Raw genomic sequence first — 20,316 nt, forward strand, 5'->3', positions numbered from 1 at the left:
CAATGACAAAAGTAAACCCAGGGCTACTCCTTGATTTTTATTTTCCAGGGTTTATTATTGTATTTACAGTTCCCTGTAAGAAGATACAACCCTCTCCCAGTAAGAGTTCTAATACCTTTCTATGTTTCAGATATTAACGACCCATATACCCATATGGAAAGGAGAAAGATAATCAGTGATGAAGGAGGTATCTCTAGGGGCTGATGCAGATGAATAGAAAATGTAAATCATTATAAATATTACTGTAATACACTTTGGTACAACCAAAAAAAAACTCTTCAAAGAAAATATTTAATGTTCCCTAAGTCAAATAAAATTCATAAACAACAGGAAAAGAAATTAACCACATGGGAGTCTTTATATCTGTAAAAAATAAGAAGACTACTTGGCTGCATTGCACATAGGCAATAAAATTAGATTCATTCAGATCCCTTTTAATGTAAGCCTTGTTTCAGGCTGTAAGCAAGAAATGTCCACTGTGCTTTACAAAGGACGACGACTAGAAAAATCAATGCAAACAAATATCCCTTTCTTTTCTGATTTACCATTTATCATGAGAGATGACAAACAAATGAAGTCTCCTCTGAGTCTGAGCGTAGTTGTATTAGCATTTTGCTAGTACCAGGCAGTATACAAAAACAGCCATTGTGTGTGACACCTCCAACACCTACAGGTAGCTGTTTTAGGGGCACATCCTGGTTTGTGGTGAAACAGGTTTAACTCAGCCAGCCTCTTGTACCTGCTCAGTGATACCAGGTTATCATCTCAGTAACTCCAAGGTTGGACTGTCTTGTTCCTATTGCTGACTGGACTGACTGCTCCACCATCCATAAACAGAAGGCATAAAGGTGATTACAAACATAAGAAAGTAGTTTTACATATTGTCTTGCAGTCTTTCCATATAGTCCCTAAGTTCCTTGGAATCACCAAGATTCATATCTTGGCATACCCATTTAATATTATCATCACTGTCAAATAGAATTGAGTTGGTGTAGGGGCCTCCATCCTCTGGCAGTATTGTTGTATATGAAGTGAACTTTACTCGCTTCTGCTTTGGCCCAGAAGGATTTATAGGTTCACTTTTAACTTCTTTTTCACATAGGTACTCAGAAGATCTGAGGATATGATTATGAAGAGTCTTCTGAGAACTCCCATTAAGGAGAAAGTTGCTTTCTTCAAACTGCATTCCTCTGTCAATCATGGTAGTGCACTCCTCAGATGGGAGCGAAATGTCAACTGGGTTTTCCAGCAGTTCAACCTCATTTCCAAGCCAGACCCAGTCATGGGAATGGGGGATGTTGCCTTGCTCACTCACAGCAAACCTTTTATGCCTGTACTTCCAAGCAAATGCCACACAGTTAATCAAAAAGACCAAGATTGCTAAGCAGAAAACACACAGCAGGGCATACATGCCAATCTCCAAGTCTGTTAATCCTCTTGAAGTCAATGTGAGATCACTGGGATTGTTTTCTCCTGGTATTTCTACTTGCGCAGGGAAACCTGTGAAGGCAGTTGGGTTATTTTGGAGCTGGCCATCCTCCAGGGACTCCTGGTCAATGGGAGATATGAAAGTTGTGCTTTTGTTTGCATTGTCCTCATGACTGGACATGTCCTCCTGGTTTTTGGACCATTCTTGTGCTGTCCTCTCTTGTTCTGCAGGTTTCTCTATAGAATTGCTTGCATGGCTTTTAAAATCTCTATCCACATCATCAATGTCATTAGTGCTTCCTTTCTGGTCAGAATCTTTTTGACCAAACTTCACTTTGACACTTCCTTTCCCAACAGCCAGAATGCTCTTCCGCTTCGTCTTCTGACACGGCTCACTGATGACCATTTCAATTTTAATCAGCGGTCCTTGCCCATCCCCTTCCGCCACCACCCCAGGCCATCTGGACTGAAGGTTTTGGTGTGCAGACACTACCATCTCATCCAGTGAAGTGATAGTGATCGAGAAGTCCTTGGAGTCATAGATGTCTAACGGCGTCACTGACCCATCACTGAACAAAATCCAAGCACTGACTATGGCTTCCTGGGGGAGAGAGGATGAGAAAAATAATGTGTGAAAGGTAAGAGAGCACATAGGAGACACTCAGTTGTTTAAGTCTGTTTGACATCATTGGCAAAATAAATACACAGTTTAACTTTGGTTTATTTTGCTTTTAAAAAAAAATTTAAAAAAAAAAAGAAAAGCAAAATGTCTACTCTGTTTCTCATTTTCTTCTTGCAGATTTGTGTCCTCTAGCCCGCTTTTAGGCATTTATCTCATCTTCAGGAACTATCAAAGACAGTCACATAAATTTAATAAAAGGTGCTGACAAAAAAAAATTGACGCTTCTTTTTTTCAGTCTGAAGTGAGAAGCTTCTTTTGAATGCCAGGGCCTTGTGATGAAAATAATTACCAAATTCCTGGTTAATTAATTTTATGAAGGACCTATAATGGGGAATTTCTATAATACTGCAGTTCTAGTGCAGACCTGTTATGTGTCGGAATGGTGATCCCATTCAGCCCACTGAAACAAACTAGGTTAAGAAAACATCTCAATGCAATATTTTAAATTTTCTGCCATGCTTTCAAATATGCAAGATTATGTGAAAGACACAAAAGTGAATGTAATCTTTTCTAGGAAGTATAGAAACACTCACAAACATGTCATTTTTAAGGATGTTTTGACCAAAACAATTTGTCTTCTTACTACAAATTGTTAGTGCTAAAAATTAGTCATACATTCTCTAGTGATATAGAGTCTCAATTCTACAACTAATACAATAGTAAAGACATATATCATTTATTCTGTGGTCTCATCAAAAGCTATTTTATTCCTCAGATTATATGGTTCAAAGTAAGCACAAAATCATCAGGTTTCAGCAGTGCAGATCATGAAAACTTCTGTACATGCAGCCAAAAGCCCTTCTGGCTGAACTGACTTTGTGAGACTATTAAGGCATGGGGTTTCTACCTCTGCTTACATAGCTGAGCCGTATTTTTGCATAGAAAAAGTGCCTGGAGTGGCACATACATGCTTTCTACAGCATTATGCATGCACCGACGTGTCCATTACTGTCCCTGTGCGGCACAGGCCTCAAAAGCAATTCTGAAGAGTTTAACGGTTACTCTGTATGGGTGTTGGCACCTGTAGGAGTGGGTCAGTAAGATGAACGGCCTTTACTATGTCAAGTTACTGCATTTCTCAAAGTCATACATTATATCTGCTGCCTCAAATTTACAGCAAGCAGCTTTTCCCTAGCTCCTGACAAAGCACAGTAAACAAATAAATGAATTCTGTATACTGGTTTGCATCATACCTGTTTCGGAGTATGAAGGATATCATACGCAGAGGTGGTAGAAACGATAGCTCTCTTATTTCCTTTGCTGATTTGTAAGGAGAGGGACAAGCCTGAAACTAGTTGTACTCCTAGATCTGTAATGGTTACACGGTCATCTAGAACTATCACTGTCTTCTCTGCCAAGATGGAATCGGAAAGAGGTGACAGAACCTTGAAAGAGAAAGCAAATGCTTTGCATGAAACAGCAACTGTGTTGTAAAGCAAGATTAGACTCTAATCGGCATAACACTTCGGATTAATCTTGGGTTTGTCACATCCATGTATAAGCTATAACTGATGTTTCCCCCAAGACATTACATTCATTTACTGCTAAATTACTTTATTTACAAAAATAATTTAATAAAACAACCAATCACTCCAAAATTGCAGCTTCATCTCAACAATGGAGTGTAGATTAAATTAAATGGATTTGTTTTTAAAAAAAAAACGTCATTTTTGTGTGGTCTATAAAACCCCCTATGAATGCAGTATAGCACAAGACATAGTGTAAGACACTGATTAACGCTGAAACTCAATAAGGGAATAAGCATGTGTACAAAGCTTGGCTGATAGGAACTTGGACTGATGCCTTTATAGGGACAGAGGACCTGAATGAAATTGAAGTGAGATTTGCAAAAGGACTTTGAAAATCCCACTGGGAGCCTGTCTGCATTTTTCAATGCCAAAATAGCCCTGTCAGTTTGCTCTAAAGCCTTCTTTCTAACATGCTCAGAAGGAGACAGTCATCTTTCTACTGATGCCAGAAACAGCTGGTTCAAGCCCAAAGTATTGGAGATGCGATTTGTCTAAACTAACACGAGACATCTACAGCACAGCTACCTGCATCGGAGCTAGCTGCCTTTATACTCACTGGAGTAACAGAGACATTTTAAGGACAGAAAATCCTTGACCTCTGGGTGATGTTTGTTTTAGGCTGAAAGGAGCTGAGCCCTGAAAGTATCTCTTTTCGTGTTGACTAGGAAGGAAACTTAGTATGATTGGAACATTACGGATGTTTGCAGTTCATAAGAGCCACACTGCTTGTATTCCTTTATTTTGATTAAGAAATATGCATGAAATTAGATAGAGACACAGGTGGTGAGCATGAACACCCTGAAAGATTTCTGAAGATTACTTTTGCGTCCACTTTTTGTGTTTCATTTTGTGAACATAGAGGGACTAATTTTTCAAAGCCGTTCAAGCATATAAAGATGCATGTAGATCTTTGGTAAAGTTTTCTAACACTGAGGTTGATAAGGTCCCACTTAAATTAAAAAGGGATAGTTGTATGCATCATGTAACCTGTTTCACTGTTCAGAAAAACCCCACTGCGTTGCTAGTCACATTGACATGGATAAATCCCTTCAGAAGTTTCACCTAAAGGTATTTTATGGAAGTGACAAACAGCAAAAATGAAAACCCATTCAAGCTTCCTTTTACATCTAGCATGTACATTTTTTTCAGCTTTCTTTTTTCTGACAGCAATTAATTGTATAAACTAACTAGCTATTGTGTGTGTGTGCTTCCAGAACTCTCTCTACAGCAGCTGCAGATACATCTTAGGCTGTACCTGGACCGTGGTGATGCCATGCTCGCGACCAACCAGAACTCGGCCATCTTGAAGCTTAGCAATCCTGGGTTCTTCTACCTTCATGAAATCAGTCACAAGGTCAGTGATGTCAAACTGCCACTCGGAGCCTAGCATATAGGTCAAATGGCCTCCAAACTCAGAGGATTCAGCTACAAACTGTGTGAGGACTCGCACCATGGCATGCTGATACTGGAGGGTGCAACCTTTTCCTTTTTTCTCATCATCCTCTTCATCTTCACTGTCTCGTGTTGGCCTGTAAATAGATCCAGGTGTGTTATCGGCATTGCCATGACCTCCCTGCAACACTGCGGAGCTTCAGTGGGATGGTATTTTCAATTAGATTAATGTTATCATCATCTGCTACAGAGTGAGAAAGAGGAAACCAGATTTTTGGATGGGTATGTTACTAAATCTGGGTGAGACGCTTGTACAGCTCTTTTGTGCTGTACAATTTAAAAGCCACTGTCACTTCTGTTAGTAAATTCTTTGAGTGGGACCTCTCAGCAACTTGAAAATAGGTCTGCCATTACTGAGATTTCAGTGGAACCACCGCTAGTTCACCATGTCTCCATGCGGCAGTCAAGTCTTGCAGAGGGCTAAGGAAAGCAGCATGAAATGTTTACAAGAGGGCAGTTCTGGAACAAACCCCTGTAGCAGCTCAGCAAGGATAGGAGATGTTTTAACATGCTTTCCTCTACCTTTGCCCATAACATTTGTGTCACTTTGCTCATCTCTTCAAAACTACTGTAACACAGTCAGGATTCCCTGCTTAGGTAATACCACCCCACCTTATCCCACGTCTCTATCTCACAGGTTCATTAAGGCCTCTGCATTTGAGAAGCATACCATGATTTCACCTTAAATCTCACACAGTTCATGCAAGTGTCTGGTATATTTAGTCATGTATTGACCACATGGGGCTTCCAAAAAGCCAAATTAGGCACTTAAGTGACCACTCAGGACATCCACTACTCGCATGTACACACACCACGCCAGACTGGGGAGACTGCCACCCATAGAAACACTTGCAGCATTAGACACATTTTCTTTAACATTTTCTAGCTATCTCTCCCCCTTGCAAAATATAACCCGTGACAATATAACAGCTTTCCATAAACCTTATGTAAGGCAGTGATTTGTACATGATAGCACCTCACAGAATTTTGTCTGGTTTAAAACTCAGTTTCCCATCAATTTTATTTTTTTCCTCTATTGTTTATTCTTTGGGACAAACACATGGATTCTCTTATCTCTTTCAAGTCAGGTATTTAAGCACTAGGGGCGGGGTGTCACACTTTTACTCATTATGCCCCCATGCTGTGGAATTCATTGCTCAGAAATAATTTGCCTTCTTCCTTTACTTATTTATGGAGCCTGGAGCCACCTCTATAGCAAGGGTGGGAAATACAAGGTAAGACTCTTATTTTTCACAGCATTTTGGGAAGTAGTTTTGTGTTTACTGTGTTCCTTTATCTTCTCCTTTGAAATACCAGCTATGAAAAACTATTATAAAACAGAATTGCTTTTGTTATAAATTGTTTTATGACAAAGCTGGCAAACAGTAAGCTGAAAACATATCTAAGAAAAGCCCTTGTACTCTTCAAAATGATAGAAAGTCCTGGTGTTACAGAATCTAATACACTGGAAATACATTTTCAATGCATCACTTGTTAGCTGAATATATATATACGGCCTCAAATAAATGGTATTTGGTACAGTCTTTTTAGTTTTGTGCATGTAAAACAACAGTGTCCATCATTAGTCACTGAACGAAACATCATTGAATAACCACTGAATTGTTAAGAAAAAAACAGGATCCCAAAATGGGATTTACATTACACAAAGAAATGAATCTTACAGAATCAGACTAGCTGGGCATTTCAGGGAAACTTTCAATTGTTCTCTCCTTCCCAGCAAAAGTGTCAGTCTGGACTCTGAGCTGAAGCCAGCCAGTCGGCAAAACAGCCACAAGGAAAGTACTAGAAGGGCGATATCCATAGAGCTCACATGGCCATGCCTGTTCAGGCTGCTTTTGGCTTCATAATGCTATGAAAGAGTTCAGGACCACCCTAACATTCCCACTTCCAATTTGTTCCTGTATTCTGACCCTCTTCAGCTCATCTATAATGAGCTGAAGCTCTGAATAATCTCAGACTTCAGGAAAACCAGGTTGAGCTCTGAGATTTTGGGATTTGACCCTATTTTAGTGATACAGACAGAAACATTAGTACCTGTGCAGAATTGGAGAAAAATGTGCAGAAGCTATTCAGGTCAGAAGTACTTAGGGGATTTTGGGGAAAAGAGCCATAGAACCAGTTTTCTTGTGGGAAAAGTGCCACCGAACCAGTGTTCTGTGGCTTGAAGAAAATGTTCACATGTTCAACATTCATGCTGACTTAATTTTTTTTACACAACTCTGGTTTCTACTTCTGTTACCTAACCAGATGTTTTACTCGGATCCAATGTGTTACTGTTACTCATATTTATTTCTGTGCTTATTTATTTCTGTTTTCGCTGTTTAAACTTTAGACTACTGGACTGTTCAAGGGGAAATATATTCAAAACAACTTTGAGGGAAAGAATTTTTCTGCCCCAGTCCCATACAGTTCATAAATGTGAGTTGTGGGAAGAATGACCAGAGATAAGGAATGTGGCATAAGGGCACAGAGGGAGCACTCCTGCCCTTATTACCAGGCATAAGACTGTATGACAGCCAGCACTACCAACCACGAAAAGGATGATTCAAGTCCAACTCTTTCCTTCTGGTATCTGTAACAAAGTAAGGGCTTCATTTTGTTACAAAACCAATTACAGGCGTTTGTATCTGTTTACTTCTCCTTAAGAAATACGTGGTTTCTATTGCATGCAAATGTGGAACATCAGAAAAGCATCCCTAAACCATGGAATGGGCGAGGCACTTTCTTAGGTCAGTGCAAAGTAAAGCAAGGTGTTTGAATTTTCAATACAAGCTTTGCAAGTCTGCTTTACCAGGTACCATCTCCAGTTCTTTCTTTTTTTAAACACATTATATCCATTTCCACTTCAAAGCCACAAATTCATGGTTCAGTTAGTAAGTCAGAGCATTTCAGTATTTTGTCTCCATGGGCGCAACAACATGTTTGAGATCCACCGAATTGCATAGTTCCTTGAGTCTCAAATTTCCTGTTACAGTGTTTTCAGGAGGCTTAAAATCCTTCATTAAGCAACGTGCTCATTTTCTTTTTAAGACACATTCTCAGGAATATTAGCTACTGCTGCATGTTGTGCTTTTTTCCCCCTTGGTCATCTCCAAGGTTAGCTCTGGATATCTCTCAGAATCCTTCTTACCCTATTTCTTACTGCTTGGCAAACTTACTTGGAAGATTTTTTTTGCTTTTCTGAAGTGAACCAAGGTTGCCAGAATTACATTTAATTTACATTTCACACAGAGAAAGCCTTTGCCAGAGAGCTGAGTTAAAACAGCAGCCCTGTTACAAGGGTGCCTGCTAGCACTGATCTAATCAGTGATCTGTCAACTTTATATTATAGACACTGCAAGCAGTTTAAGTATGTCCCTTTTAATTTGCACCACTCTCAAACCAGGCATCACATTCTTGGGCCAGATGCTAATTTTCTGTTTAAAAAAACCCTAAAGAAATCAGTTTTGCTGGTTTTGATTTTGAAATACCCATTAAAGAGAGTCATGTATTTTAAAAACATTTGCAACACCCCTAATTGAAAAATAAAATCTATTTCAGATACCAAATACAAGCCACTAGAAGCTGATTTAGTAGAAGCTACAGAAATAAGTTGCACATAGCTCCACTTACAGTTCAAGAAGAAAAGCAATTTGGTACCTCTACAGATCTTGAAAATACAGTATATCTGTTGACAAAAATCTCTATGGTCTTATGTCCATAGGACATTAAAGTCAATTGACTAAAGGAGTGAATTTACAGCCTGTTCAAGCTTGGTGCAGATGTTGTTATTCACAAATGGAATGGTTTGAATCCAATTTCACTTAATTCACCTTAAAATATGCCTTTATTTCTGAGTGGCAGCACTCACAGAGGTTTAACTAAAGCAGTTTATTTTTCCTGCCTTTAACTTAGGCTAACTTTCCTGCTTTTGTTTCTAGTACTAGATAGGACCAAAGTAGAGCTACCACCCAATTAACCATTAGTTCAACAGATCGCCATTCCTGAGCAATACTATGTCTGGATTCACTCTGTTCTGTAGGTTTCGAAGGTTTATGCTACTCAGAGGTTTGCAGTCATGATGACTGAGCAGTGGCTTTATCAGCTATTGTTCAGTAGGGCCAGATGCTGGTTAAAGTCCAGTAAACGATGTGCCTGATACTGGAGCATATGCTGGAGTCCTACTTGTGATTTCTGCCTGCCTGGGAGCCTCATGAAAACAATGTGGTTCCCCCCCCCCAGCTGCAAATATTTACTTAAATTAAATTTCCAGCTTGTTCTGTGAGACTTTAGTCATGCAATTCCTATTGATGCAAGTTGAAGCCACTCATCCCATGTAAATGTCTGTGCATAGAGCCAGTGCAGGAACTTCAAGAAGGTGGCAATTATTTTGCAGATGCATGAGGAATCAAAATAAATGTTCTTGTTAGACTAGCAGAGTTTGCCTGGACCTCTTCTACGCTCTAATATTTGACTTTAATTTAAATGTACACCTTCCGTTTGCTGAGATTGTGGGCTTTTTTGCAGCCCGTTGCAGCAGTAGCGTTCCTGTTCACCCATGCTGGTTCAAGGACCGCGTGCCATGCATTAGTCATGAGCTGATCCGTGGAGCTGACTTTCATCTGGAAAGGAAGGCTCTTCATATCTGCAGTAGCACACACCACAGATCAAGTTCTCCTCTGGATAATAATAAAGGTTTGCCATATATTTAGAGACTGATCTGGCAAATTGTATTAGTGCTTTTACATGGGGGAGACTTTTTTTTTTTTTCCAGTTTCTGGCATAAAAGGAGCCTATTTTTAATTTCTGCTCCTCTAGGAATTTCCTGCTTTTACAGCAGTTCAGACCAGGTAAAAATCACCACAGTTAAAACTGAGCTAGGCATGTGGCATTTGTAATATTTTTGTGAAGACCCTGTCTTTCGCATTGCTTTGTGGAAATTATTGAAGAAGTTAGGTAAGCAAACATGCCTGTAATCACATGTATTTTACAATTACAAACATGACAGGGTTTATAGGGAGAAGCAATACATTTTATTAGATCAACAAACATCATTGGAAAGAATAGATGTGATTTGGGGCATATAAACACTTTCTCAGGTCTGAAATAGATGCAGCTATATTCAGATGGAGAACAGCCACGCTGAGGCAGTAGTTTCATAAGCATTTCTTTTGTCGACAGCATCAATAAAAACATTTAAAAGACTATTGTAAACCCAGTTATATTTTGCCATCTGGCTCAGCCCCTCAGACAACTGAACCAGCACAACCACACTGAGCATGTGGGAACAAGGCAGTGGGGGAGCCAAAGGAGATGAAGGAATGTTTGGAGGTTGCTCAAGTGTCTGCACAATCCCTATAAGAAATGCTCAAAAATTTTACTTTCTGTATATTAATGAATTGCTTTGTAGCAGTGCTCAGTTCTTGCCAAGAGGACAAGGGAGTGATGTGAAGGTACCAACGCTGGTGGACAGGAGGAGAGTAGAAAATTGTTTTGTCTGGGGCGAGGTGAGGAACGAAGAAGACACATTACAATCCTTCCATGACTACACCTGAGGACAGTGACACAGTTTCAGCCGACCTGGGGGGCAAGTGCCACTGAACCTACATCGAAGACTGCCTAAGCCTGTTGGCAGCGACGTTCGAAAGGATCCACGAGATAGATGCCCTCTTCTTTTCAAATCAGTTTTCTTTAAGGACAGATACAAAAAAAAACTCATGCAAACTGCAAATACTGGCTTTTACACTAAAATGAAGCTGAAGAACTACAATGCTATGGCTACCACAACTGCTGGGAAATTCTTGGATTCTGGTTTTTTTTACGATTAAAGCACTCTCTCTTTCAAACCTGTTCTCAGGTACCACACAAGACAACCTTCTCACTGTACAGCACTGACTCTGTATTATACATACCAGGCGGGCACTGTGAAGAATTACAGGCAGAACCATTGTTCAGAACAAGCGAACGTGGCCTTCCGGCTGTACCACTGAATGAGGATTCAGGAAACCAACCTGCGGCTCCTGATTGTAGCCCAAATGTCTTGTGTGCTTCACATTACCATTTAAAAACTCATTGTAAAAACTCCTCCATGTTTAGGATATTGAGAAACATGTTGCTATGAAGGAGACGGAGGCATAAACAAATTAAAACTTAATTTTTTTTTTTTTTTAAAAAAAAAAAAAAAAGGAAAAGCCGCTAAATCTGAGGTAAAACCCATCCAAATCTAAAAATAAAGGAAATTTAAAATCCTTATGCACAAAGCAAATGTCAGAGTGAGCACAACTAATGCTAGTCCTAGGCTGCCTATTGATTTAGAATACACACACCCCCCATATTAAAAAAAATCCACATGAATGTTCCATAAAACAAGAAGTAATTTCTCTCTAGTTGAAACCTTTCCCGTTCACACGGGCACAGACTGCTGACACACGATGTCATAAACTACCAGCTGCAATTCTGGGGAATGATACAGTGCCCATACTTTCTCCGCCACCCTTCACAGAAAATGCTTGCTGAAGATGTGCCAGCAGTCCAGACGCAATCTGAGCAGCAGCAAACTCGCACCGGTTGCCAGCTTGCAAACAGAGCAGACTCTCAGACCATTATCTTTATTTCAGCTGGCCAAATAAATCAGAACTGGACACCAGGGGGTAAATTTCCAGCACTCTGTGTAATAGGTTTAAAGTCAGAACGTCCACGACCGTTAACCACAGTTGAATGTCTAACTCACTGAGTTTGCTGCTGAAAGTTTACTCCTATAATAAACATCAACAGCCTAATCCTGCAGCCATTTACTCAGCAAAATCCTCACTGGTTTTAGCAGGAGCTACGCCTAAGGGCGTGTTACAGTACTAGGCACATTACAGGCAGAAGAAGGTAAGTTCAGTGAAACTTTAAGCAGCCAGCGTACGTTCATTCCTCACCTAGCACATCTTTTCCTGCCACAAATGGCAACTTTGCCTTTATCTCTGAAGTAAACACACAAAATTCTCTTGTGCCAGATCCTCACCACCTCTTCTGTCATAGCCAGAACAAATGTCCACATAGCCAAGAGGTAAGTGAGTCCCCTTCTTTGGAGCTCATTGTCTGAGTATCCTGTAAATTATGTCCCATTACCTTTAGTTTTATGCCTTCATAAAGTGTTAGATCATTCTACTCACTGCTGTCTGTTTGGGCTCTTTAAGGCTCTTCAATAGCTGAGACGTTCTCCTGGGCAAATCAAGTGCTTTAGCTAGAACTGCCACAGTGTTTAGTACTACAGTTACTGCTGCCAGAAAAGCTTTTTCACTGTATTATAAATTTGAGCTGGTGTCATGTCTTGTTCTCCAGTAGTATTTTTCAACTGAGCCTGAAATCCACCAATACAGCAGTGTTCCTGGAAGTTCTTAATCCTGCAAATTGTCTAAATAATGGTTACTCTAGAATGGGTATTTTCAGTAGGGAAGGATGGAAACAGAGCTCAAAATCCCTGCTCCCCTCCCCCTCCTTTTTTCTCCAACCACATTTGTCCTGGTAGAAGCCGTTCATCAGAATATAGTCTTCAATAGGAGCGTAAGTGGGGTTTTGCCTAATTCAGATCTGCTCAGTAATGCTTCAGCCAGTTCTGCTGTGCCGTGCACCTGTACAGAGACTGAACAGTCATCCGAAGTCATAGAGCCAGAGAATGGTTTGGGTTGGAAGGGACCTCTAAAGATCATCTAGTCCAGCCCCCCTGCCAGTGCCCAGTGACCTGACTCCCGCCTTGGGCCTATTTTATTTAGCACTGTAGACACAAACTTAAGCACTGGCAGTGCTAAATCTCTCTCTCTCTCTCTCTCTCTCTCTCTCTCTCTGTCTCACACACACACACACACACACAAGATGTTACATACAGGACGGGCGAGGTCCAGCTCCTTTTCCTCAGATTTGCACATCAGAGTGTATGATACAATTTCCTGAGATTGTGTGGAATTGATTAATGCTCCGGGCAAAGCCACAGACTTTTAAAACTATATAGATTGGGATAAAACATAGCCTACTGATATCATTGTTCAATGTTTTAATGACTGCTAAGACTGACTATAAAGCTAATTTTAAACAGGACAGTTTAGATTCTGAGAAATACTCTAAAAATTTGTTGTGTTCTAAAATCAGAGACCCGGGGCACGTATCTGGACCGTGTGTATGCTGTAAGCATACCTTTTATTGGAGGTGACGGGTATCCTCCAGCCTTTGATCTGGCTAAGCTCTGTATCAGAGATCTCTATCTGCAGCGGGAGCCTTGGAACCCAGACAGTCACTTCTAATTGGGTGGTAAAATGCTGATAAGTGAAGTTAACGATAGTATCCACTTTGCTTTTCATTTCCTTGCCATTAACGAAGATGGAGTCACATCTGTCAGAAACCTTAAAAGAAAAAAAAAAAAAAAAAGAAAAAGAAAAAAGATTAATTAGGAAATGAATAAAAGTTCCTGAGGAAGCATGAGGAATGATACATCAGTCCAAAGACAACACTGATAATGTGAGTCATGCATATTGCATTTTCAGTTTTCTAATTAGTAGCAAACAGTGATAAATGGACCCCAGGGAAACAGCTCTGCTTTCCTCAATGGATACCACTCAAACTACAAAAATAATTTAATGATGTTATATAACCTATGTGAATGTTTTATACTGGGGAAATTAAACTCTTCATGAATCAAACTCCATGTGCATCAAAGTTTATGTTTACAACTTGCTTAAAGAACCTGGAAAAAATGAGGCCATATGTTAGTAAGAAAAAGACTGACTCAGAACCATAAAACAGAATCCTTTCCTTTTTTCTTGAGCGGTGTAATGCTGAAAGACAAAGATCCCCTTATGGCTCATGAGCAGAAGTGCAGCAGAAGCATTAATTTTTAGAACTTCTCAGTAATTGTTTTAGCAAAATGTATTCATAGTTGCTTTGTGTCAGTATATGAAATTACTGCCAAAACTATCACGTGGGCTCTATACTACAACTCATCTACCCTCTTGGTCTCATGGATCCTTTGGCAGAAAATCAAGGTCCTGAGCACGGATCCTATTCATATAAAGAACATGATGTAGAAACGCATTTGACCTGCATCCTGGAAAGACAGAACTCCTTCTTCGTGAGGTATGGTTTGTTAATGGATTTGTGGATGTGTGTGTGTGTGTGTATATACTTTCACATTACAGATATATAAAACCACATTTAGAGTATTGTATAAACATGTTTATATGTTTATATACCTGTATATATGTCTATATATGTAGATGCATATGTACATGTACTTGTACCTGTATACATGTTCGCATTCTGCTTTGAAGCGAGAGAGAGGTGACAGTCTCCTACAGAGTCCATGTACTGTGGTTTTAATCTTTTAAAACCATGGCTTATGAGATGTAGTTGTGTTACTGAAATGGACTTTGTTCTCTTGTCAGGACTGGTCTGTGTCATGTTGTATAATGCATCGGGACTCAGATCTGACGGGATTCTGGCTAAGCCAGTGATCAAATTCTGGTTTACTGGAGTTACTGAGGTAACTCATGTAGACTTCAGTAGGGAATGTGCTGAAACAGGGGTTGGCTTTGCTCTGCAAACGTACCTCAAATCTTTTCTGATATGAATGGGAATTAGGGGCTACTGAGCCAAGAAAAATTACAGAAAATGTGTAGCAGCCTTTATTTTTCTCAAAGGCAGTCCTCGCATACGACTTTGAAATTAAGTTTGTCCTGCTTTAAATCTTGGAATAACATCATTTTTCTCTTGAGCCCTAACGTGCTATATGGCTGTTAGGTGGAAAATGTTCTACTATCATATGGAGCACATTTAATTAACAAAATTTTGCCTAAATGGCTTTCATAATGCGTTTAAGGTTCATAGATAACTTGCCTAAGAATCATCTACTTCAGATGCAAAAGAATACAAGTAACCTTTATGCAGGTCATTCAGTGACAAGTTTTATTTGCAGAATTATTGTGATGACACTGAAAATTATGGCAACTCTCAAGCCAAGCATGGAAGGAGAAACATTTGGGAAACACTGTGACAGCTGATCTGTTGGTATATACCCACTGAAGACTGACCTTTCACACACAGTGAGAGCACGCAGCCTAACTTTTCAGATTGTCCCATTTATAACATCACTGTATAACTAACGTCCTTCTCCTGTACTGCTTATTATCAGGTAATAGCTTTGCTAAAGGTATTGCAGAGTGCCTTGAGATTCTTGTTAGAAAAGCTCACTGTCTGATGTTTTTCTCTCCATATGCAACACCCATATATGCAGTGAAACAGCTGCACTTCGTGTTTGCCATTTTCAAGTCTGCTTCTCAGATCCTAATCAATGTACTGAAACTACAATCAATTGCTTTTTTACAAAGGGACTAAGGCAGGTTGTGAGGGATGGGGCAAAGGAAACTGTCACTCCTCTGGAGAGAATACTCCTTCCACTTAAATGCTTAATGTGTACAAGAATTTTTTTTTAAAAAAAAAAAAGTAAATCTAGCTATCTGATAAAGAGCTTAAAATGGACTCCAGGCTCAGCAGTACCACAAATGAGATGGAGTATACTCAGAATCTTTGTTTCCCCTCATAATGTGTCACAAGTGCCTCTGGAAAGTTTAAGCACGTTAAGCAAGCCCATTAATTGAATGAGCAGTTGAGATTCTAAATCATAAAGTATACATCTAGGGAGTTCTGTTAGAATTAATATAAGACAGAAATAATTAAGAAAACTCAAAGAGGGAGGGATAAACATCAAGACCAGATCAGGGGAATAACTAACATCTGACATGACAGCAGCTAATATTTTAGATTCTCTTCTTGCTGCTTCAAATGTTCTTGTCTTCTTGTCAGCAGGCAAGAAAGGTGCTAAATTAGGGAACTGAAAGATGGACTTTAATTGTAGCTGTAAAAATACCAGGCTAGGCTTACAAATTTCATAGCTTATATGTCTAGACAGAGCTATTCAGTCATTTATATACTGACCAAGAGGTAAGTATAAATCAGTATATATAACTATGCTATAGAAGTTCACCCAGTGTAGTGTAGAGTTCAGAGCTCATGTTTCATCTGTCTTCCAGAAAATAATCCAGCCTTAATAAGAAACCTTGAAAAGAGACATTGTTGTTTCAGCTCTCCATCTGGAATTTGAGTTTACTCTATCAGGCACAAGGAAACCAAAGAATTTAAAGGAAAATTAAACTTGTGCAAATAAGGGTGAAAACCACAGCAGTCAGCTGAATCCAGCTGAATAATGTGATGAAGTACATGAAACCATGACCACTGTTAAACACTCAGGCTGGACTAAAGCTCACCTGAGGAAGTCTTTGTTACACTCGCATTACTGCCATGTTTCATTCACTACACCTTACAGCAGGTGTTACTTGAAAGTAATTTGGTTCATCTGAAGGAAACGAGAACCTTGAGCATGTATAGAAAATGCCCAGCACTCCTATTTCACTTGGAATCTACTAAAGACCCAGGACAAAGCATTTATTTCATCCAGGTCTCAGATGAGAGCTGTGATTTCATGCTAACAGCACTCTGACACTCCTCCAAAGTGAAGAGGTAATGAGAAACACACGTTGAGCTTTGGGGACTCAGTGCCAGCTGTATTCTCTGGCCGACAGCCTACAGCAAATATTCCTCTTCACTTTCTCCCCTTTAAAGTCTCCTCCATACTTTTCTAGGCACACTCTGACTGCCAGAAGTGGCTCATGATGCTGCTGGAAGGGGAACTCGTACGACCTGCTGCTGGAGTTTGGGGAGCGCATGCCTGTTCACATCAGAAAGCACTCAAGTGCGCCATGGGGCAAGGTCTGGCGCAGCAGGGCAACACAGGCAGAGTGACATTAGCAGGAGACTTAACACATGGATTTCTTTTCTTTTGAGCTGCTGGTTCTGAGGGAACAGACAGGGGGAAAGCTGTTAAATCTCTCCTGCAAACACCACACAGTGAGAAGACACAGCAAAAACCTAGAATGCTACCTTCTCTAAAATGCACAGAGCAAGCCTGCTTTAAACAGCCTGTCACCATCCACTGACAACTGCCTGACAAAATCAGAAAGTGCCATTTGAGGGAGTTTGCAATCAAGAGGGCAGGATGGCCGGCGATGTGCCTCCGGTATGCAGGTCAAGAGAAAGAGAGCTGCAATTAACCTCTCTGGGCTTTGAAGCAGGTGGTTGGCTCCAATCCTCACAAGTAATTGTAAAAAGCACCATTTGCCCTGTAAAGCCTGTCACAGCCTCCTCATTTTAGATAATGCAGTACAAAAGTAGCTCGCAGTCCAAAAGAATGATTGGGAAACCATTCGACGTTCAGGTCAGCAAAGGTTTATACACCCTTTGGGTGAACAGGTAAAACGGAGGGAACATGAACTGAGAAGAAAACAAATAATGCTCGCTGCACAGCTCGTCTTTAATGCGGGTTTGCTTCCAAGGCTCATACCGTACCCTCAGCTTGCAGGTCAGTCTGTAAGGACACTGCGTGAGATAGATGTAACAGAAAACAGTCACAGTCCTTGTGGCTGTCAGCCACTCAGGAGTGTTTTGGTTAAACAAGGGTTTGCTGCTGAACCCCTGCTTGGCACAACCATTTGTTCCCCAGCACTCCCGTGTGGGAGGAGAGAGCAAGGCAGCTGCAGGAGAGCCCTACCACACGCTATCCCCGGTCAGCTGCACTTCAGGGCTTTCCCAGCCCATACTGCATCTCTGAGTTCATCTCTGTCCCCCTTCAGACATACACTTCTCACTGATACACGAATGGTGTGTGTGCACACAGCTGTGTATGAACATGTATAAAGAATTTTAAAGGAAAAACTACTACCTGAAGGAATTCTGTTTAATTTGGTATAAAGCAACAGTGACATAAGTGGATGTAAGAGTGGTACCAAGTACAATGCCGAACTGTCCTATGGCACTTTTAATCTGTGAGGTTTTTACACACAAAACCCAAAAGGATGGCGGTATTTTCACAACCCATTTATAGAAGAGGAAACTGAGGCACACACAGTGTGTATCAGAATTGGGTCTAACACATAGTCTTTTCAGCTGAGAGCTACAGCCATTTTGTTATCCAGTCAGGTCCCAAAATGACTTAAATTCAAAGTTCAAATTCACCCTTGAAAAGAGGCCCTTTTTACTCCTATTTTTAAAAGAGCCTTTACTAGTACTTCAGCAGAACTGGCCTTTACAAGACGAGCTTTTTAAGATCTCATGGCATTTAAAAATACTTAAGTTACATGGGACAGATGTGCAGGCTTCTTCAGTTTTGTAACCCTGTTTTTTCAACAGCAAAACCCAACCTTATTCCAACCCTGCCTGAGACAATGCTATTTCTGATGCCCAGCGTAAGAGGCAGAGCCCAGAACGTGGTCTGGCCGCAGCCACCTAAGTCCTCTGCAAACAGGTCCGCCCACCACTGGTCTCGGGAGCCAGAGCTCTTGTGGAAGAAGGAGCAGGAAGGACAGACCAGCAAATTGCGGCCGTTTATAAAAGGTCAGAGGAACAGCGCACATGCTGCCTTGCAGTGCATGTGCAAGGGATGCAAAGGCACATTATTGTGGCTGAGGCTACAGTGAGAACAACTGTAACAAGATTTTATAGTGAATGATGCCTGGCATAACTGCCTCATTCTCCTAATAATCTTAAAACTGTAATTTTGTGGTATTTCCTGAATGCCGCTTTTTCTGCAGCACTGTTCCTAGCATTATCTTGTCCTTCCATTAGGAAGGACTTGTGAGCTACTTCAAGCCCTAACATTGTGTGTTTTTCTTTGGCCTCTTGCATCTTTTTATACAGCCACAGCATGGCTGCATCAGGGTCTTTTTTTTTTTGTTTGGATAATTTGTACTGTTTTCTTGCTACACGTTTGCTTTAGAAGCAGTCTGAAATTACTTCCTCAGCCTGAGGAATCTGGCTTAGTGTTTGGGCAATAGTTGAAGAGAAAAAGAAGGATACGTCTTCCTATCCTCTTCTTTCTCCCTCTTTCAAACAGCTCGTTACCTCTGTGCCTTCCCTGGCTCCTGTCCCCTCCTGCACTACGCACTGCCTGAAGCCACTGCTGGAGTCTTGCCTAAACCAACAAAGGGACGGAAAGATATGCCTCATGTCTTGAGACAAACAAACAAACAAAGGGTTTTCCCAAACCCTTTTCAGCTAAGAAATGCTGGTTTTATTTAAATTCAGAATTATGCCTGATAGTAGTCAGTTTAGAAAATGCCATACTTCTTGTCTGGGCTGTAGCTGTATGTTGCCAGGACACGTTAATTGTTCTACTGCACAGTATTTGCCCATATGCACGTGTCAACTGACAGCATAGAAGTAGAAATTTTCATTAGGTTGTATTTCCCTCTTAAAACTAGTTGGCCAAGGTTGAATTACAGTTTTGGCCCAGAACAAGATACTGTCTCCTTTCGGGCTTGTGTGGCAGAGACAGTGCAGTGTCTCACCCTGTGCTGTTAACTGCACACAAACCTCTGCAAAGCACTTCTGGGCCAACCCATGAGACTCACGTTTTTCCTGTACAGGTGGCAGCGCCGCCGTGAGGAGTTGTATTGTCCACCGGGACCCAGCGAGGTGAGAACCACCCCGTGAGGAGGGGACGTTGCCCTTGCTGCTGCCACCCGTGCGGCGATGCAGTGCAACCTGCAAAGCACTCCCAGCATCGTATGTGGCCTGCAAGGCTTAACGGTGCATTTATTTCAGCCTCTTCCACAAGCAGGGATTTTTCTATGCAGTTAATTCTGGCAATAGTTCTGCTTCCCCCTGCCCCAGCTAATTACGTGTAGTGGGCTCTGCAGATATTGTCTCCAAGCAATTTGAGGTAAATGGTAGATTAAGAATATACAGAGTAAAGGATGGCAAATGACACGATGCAGAAATTGAAACTAATGAAACCAGAAGTTTTATTCCCTTTTAATTTTAGACATGTGCAGAATAGTCTTGGAAGTGTCATTTTTGAAACAATCTTTTCACGTTAATTTGTTTTTATTGGTAAATCACTTCTCCAAGTACTATTCTCTGGAATAGCTACTGTAGTTTCAGATGTAAGTGTTGGCTATAGGAATCCCTCGAGATATATTCTAAGGTTTGTTTCCTACTTAGAAACAATAGCAAGAGATTAAGTCAAGTATTCCCCATCCCATGTGTTCAATATGTGTTTGCTTTTCATCTTATCAGTGAATAATGTTACACAGAAAACAGTATACAAACTGCATGATTCAATGCCGTACAATAGCT

The 20,316-nt window shown here is 40.6% G+C and overlaps 1 protein-coding gene across 1 annotated transcript in view; it reads right to left on the reverse strand.

Moving 5' to 3' along the window:
• Positions 1-874: 874 nt before the first annotated feature.
• The window catches only part of LOC104346903 (transmembrane protein 132B), a 250,673-nt gene continuing 231,231 nt past the window's right edge, over positions 875-20,316 (reverse strand). The window contains exons 6-9 of the mRNA XM_086474168.1: positions 13,270-13,475; positions 4,895-5,168; positions 3,304-3,495; positions 875-2,029 (exon numbers count right to left, since the gene is read on the reverse strand). Coding sequence (XP_086330294.1) covers positions 875-2,029; positions 3,304-3,495; positions 4,895-5,168; positions 13,270-13,475 — 1,827 coding nt within the window. The remainder of the gene's footprint in view (positions 2,030-3,303; positions 3,496-4,894; positions 5,169-13,269; positions 13,476-20,316) is intronic.

The sequence above is a fragment of the Leptosomus discolor genome, chromosome 16 (genome assembly GCF_034619465.1).
Source record: "Leptosomus discolor isolate bLepDis1 chromosome 16, bLepDis1.hap2, whole genome shotgun sequence".
Taxonomy (NCBI): domain Eukaryota; kingdom Metazoa; phylum Chordata; class Aves; order Leptosomiformes; family Leptosomidae; genus Leptosomus; species Leptosomus discolor.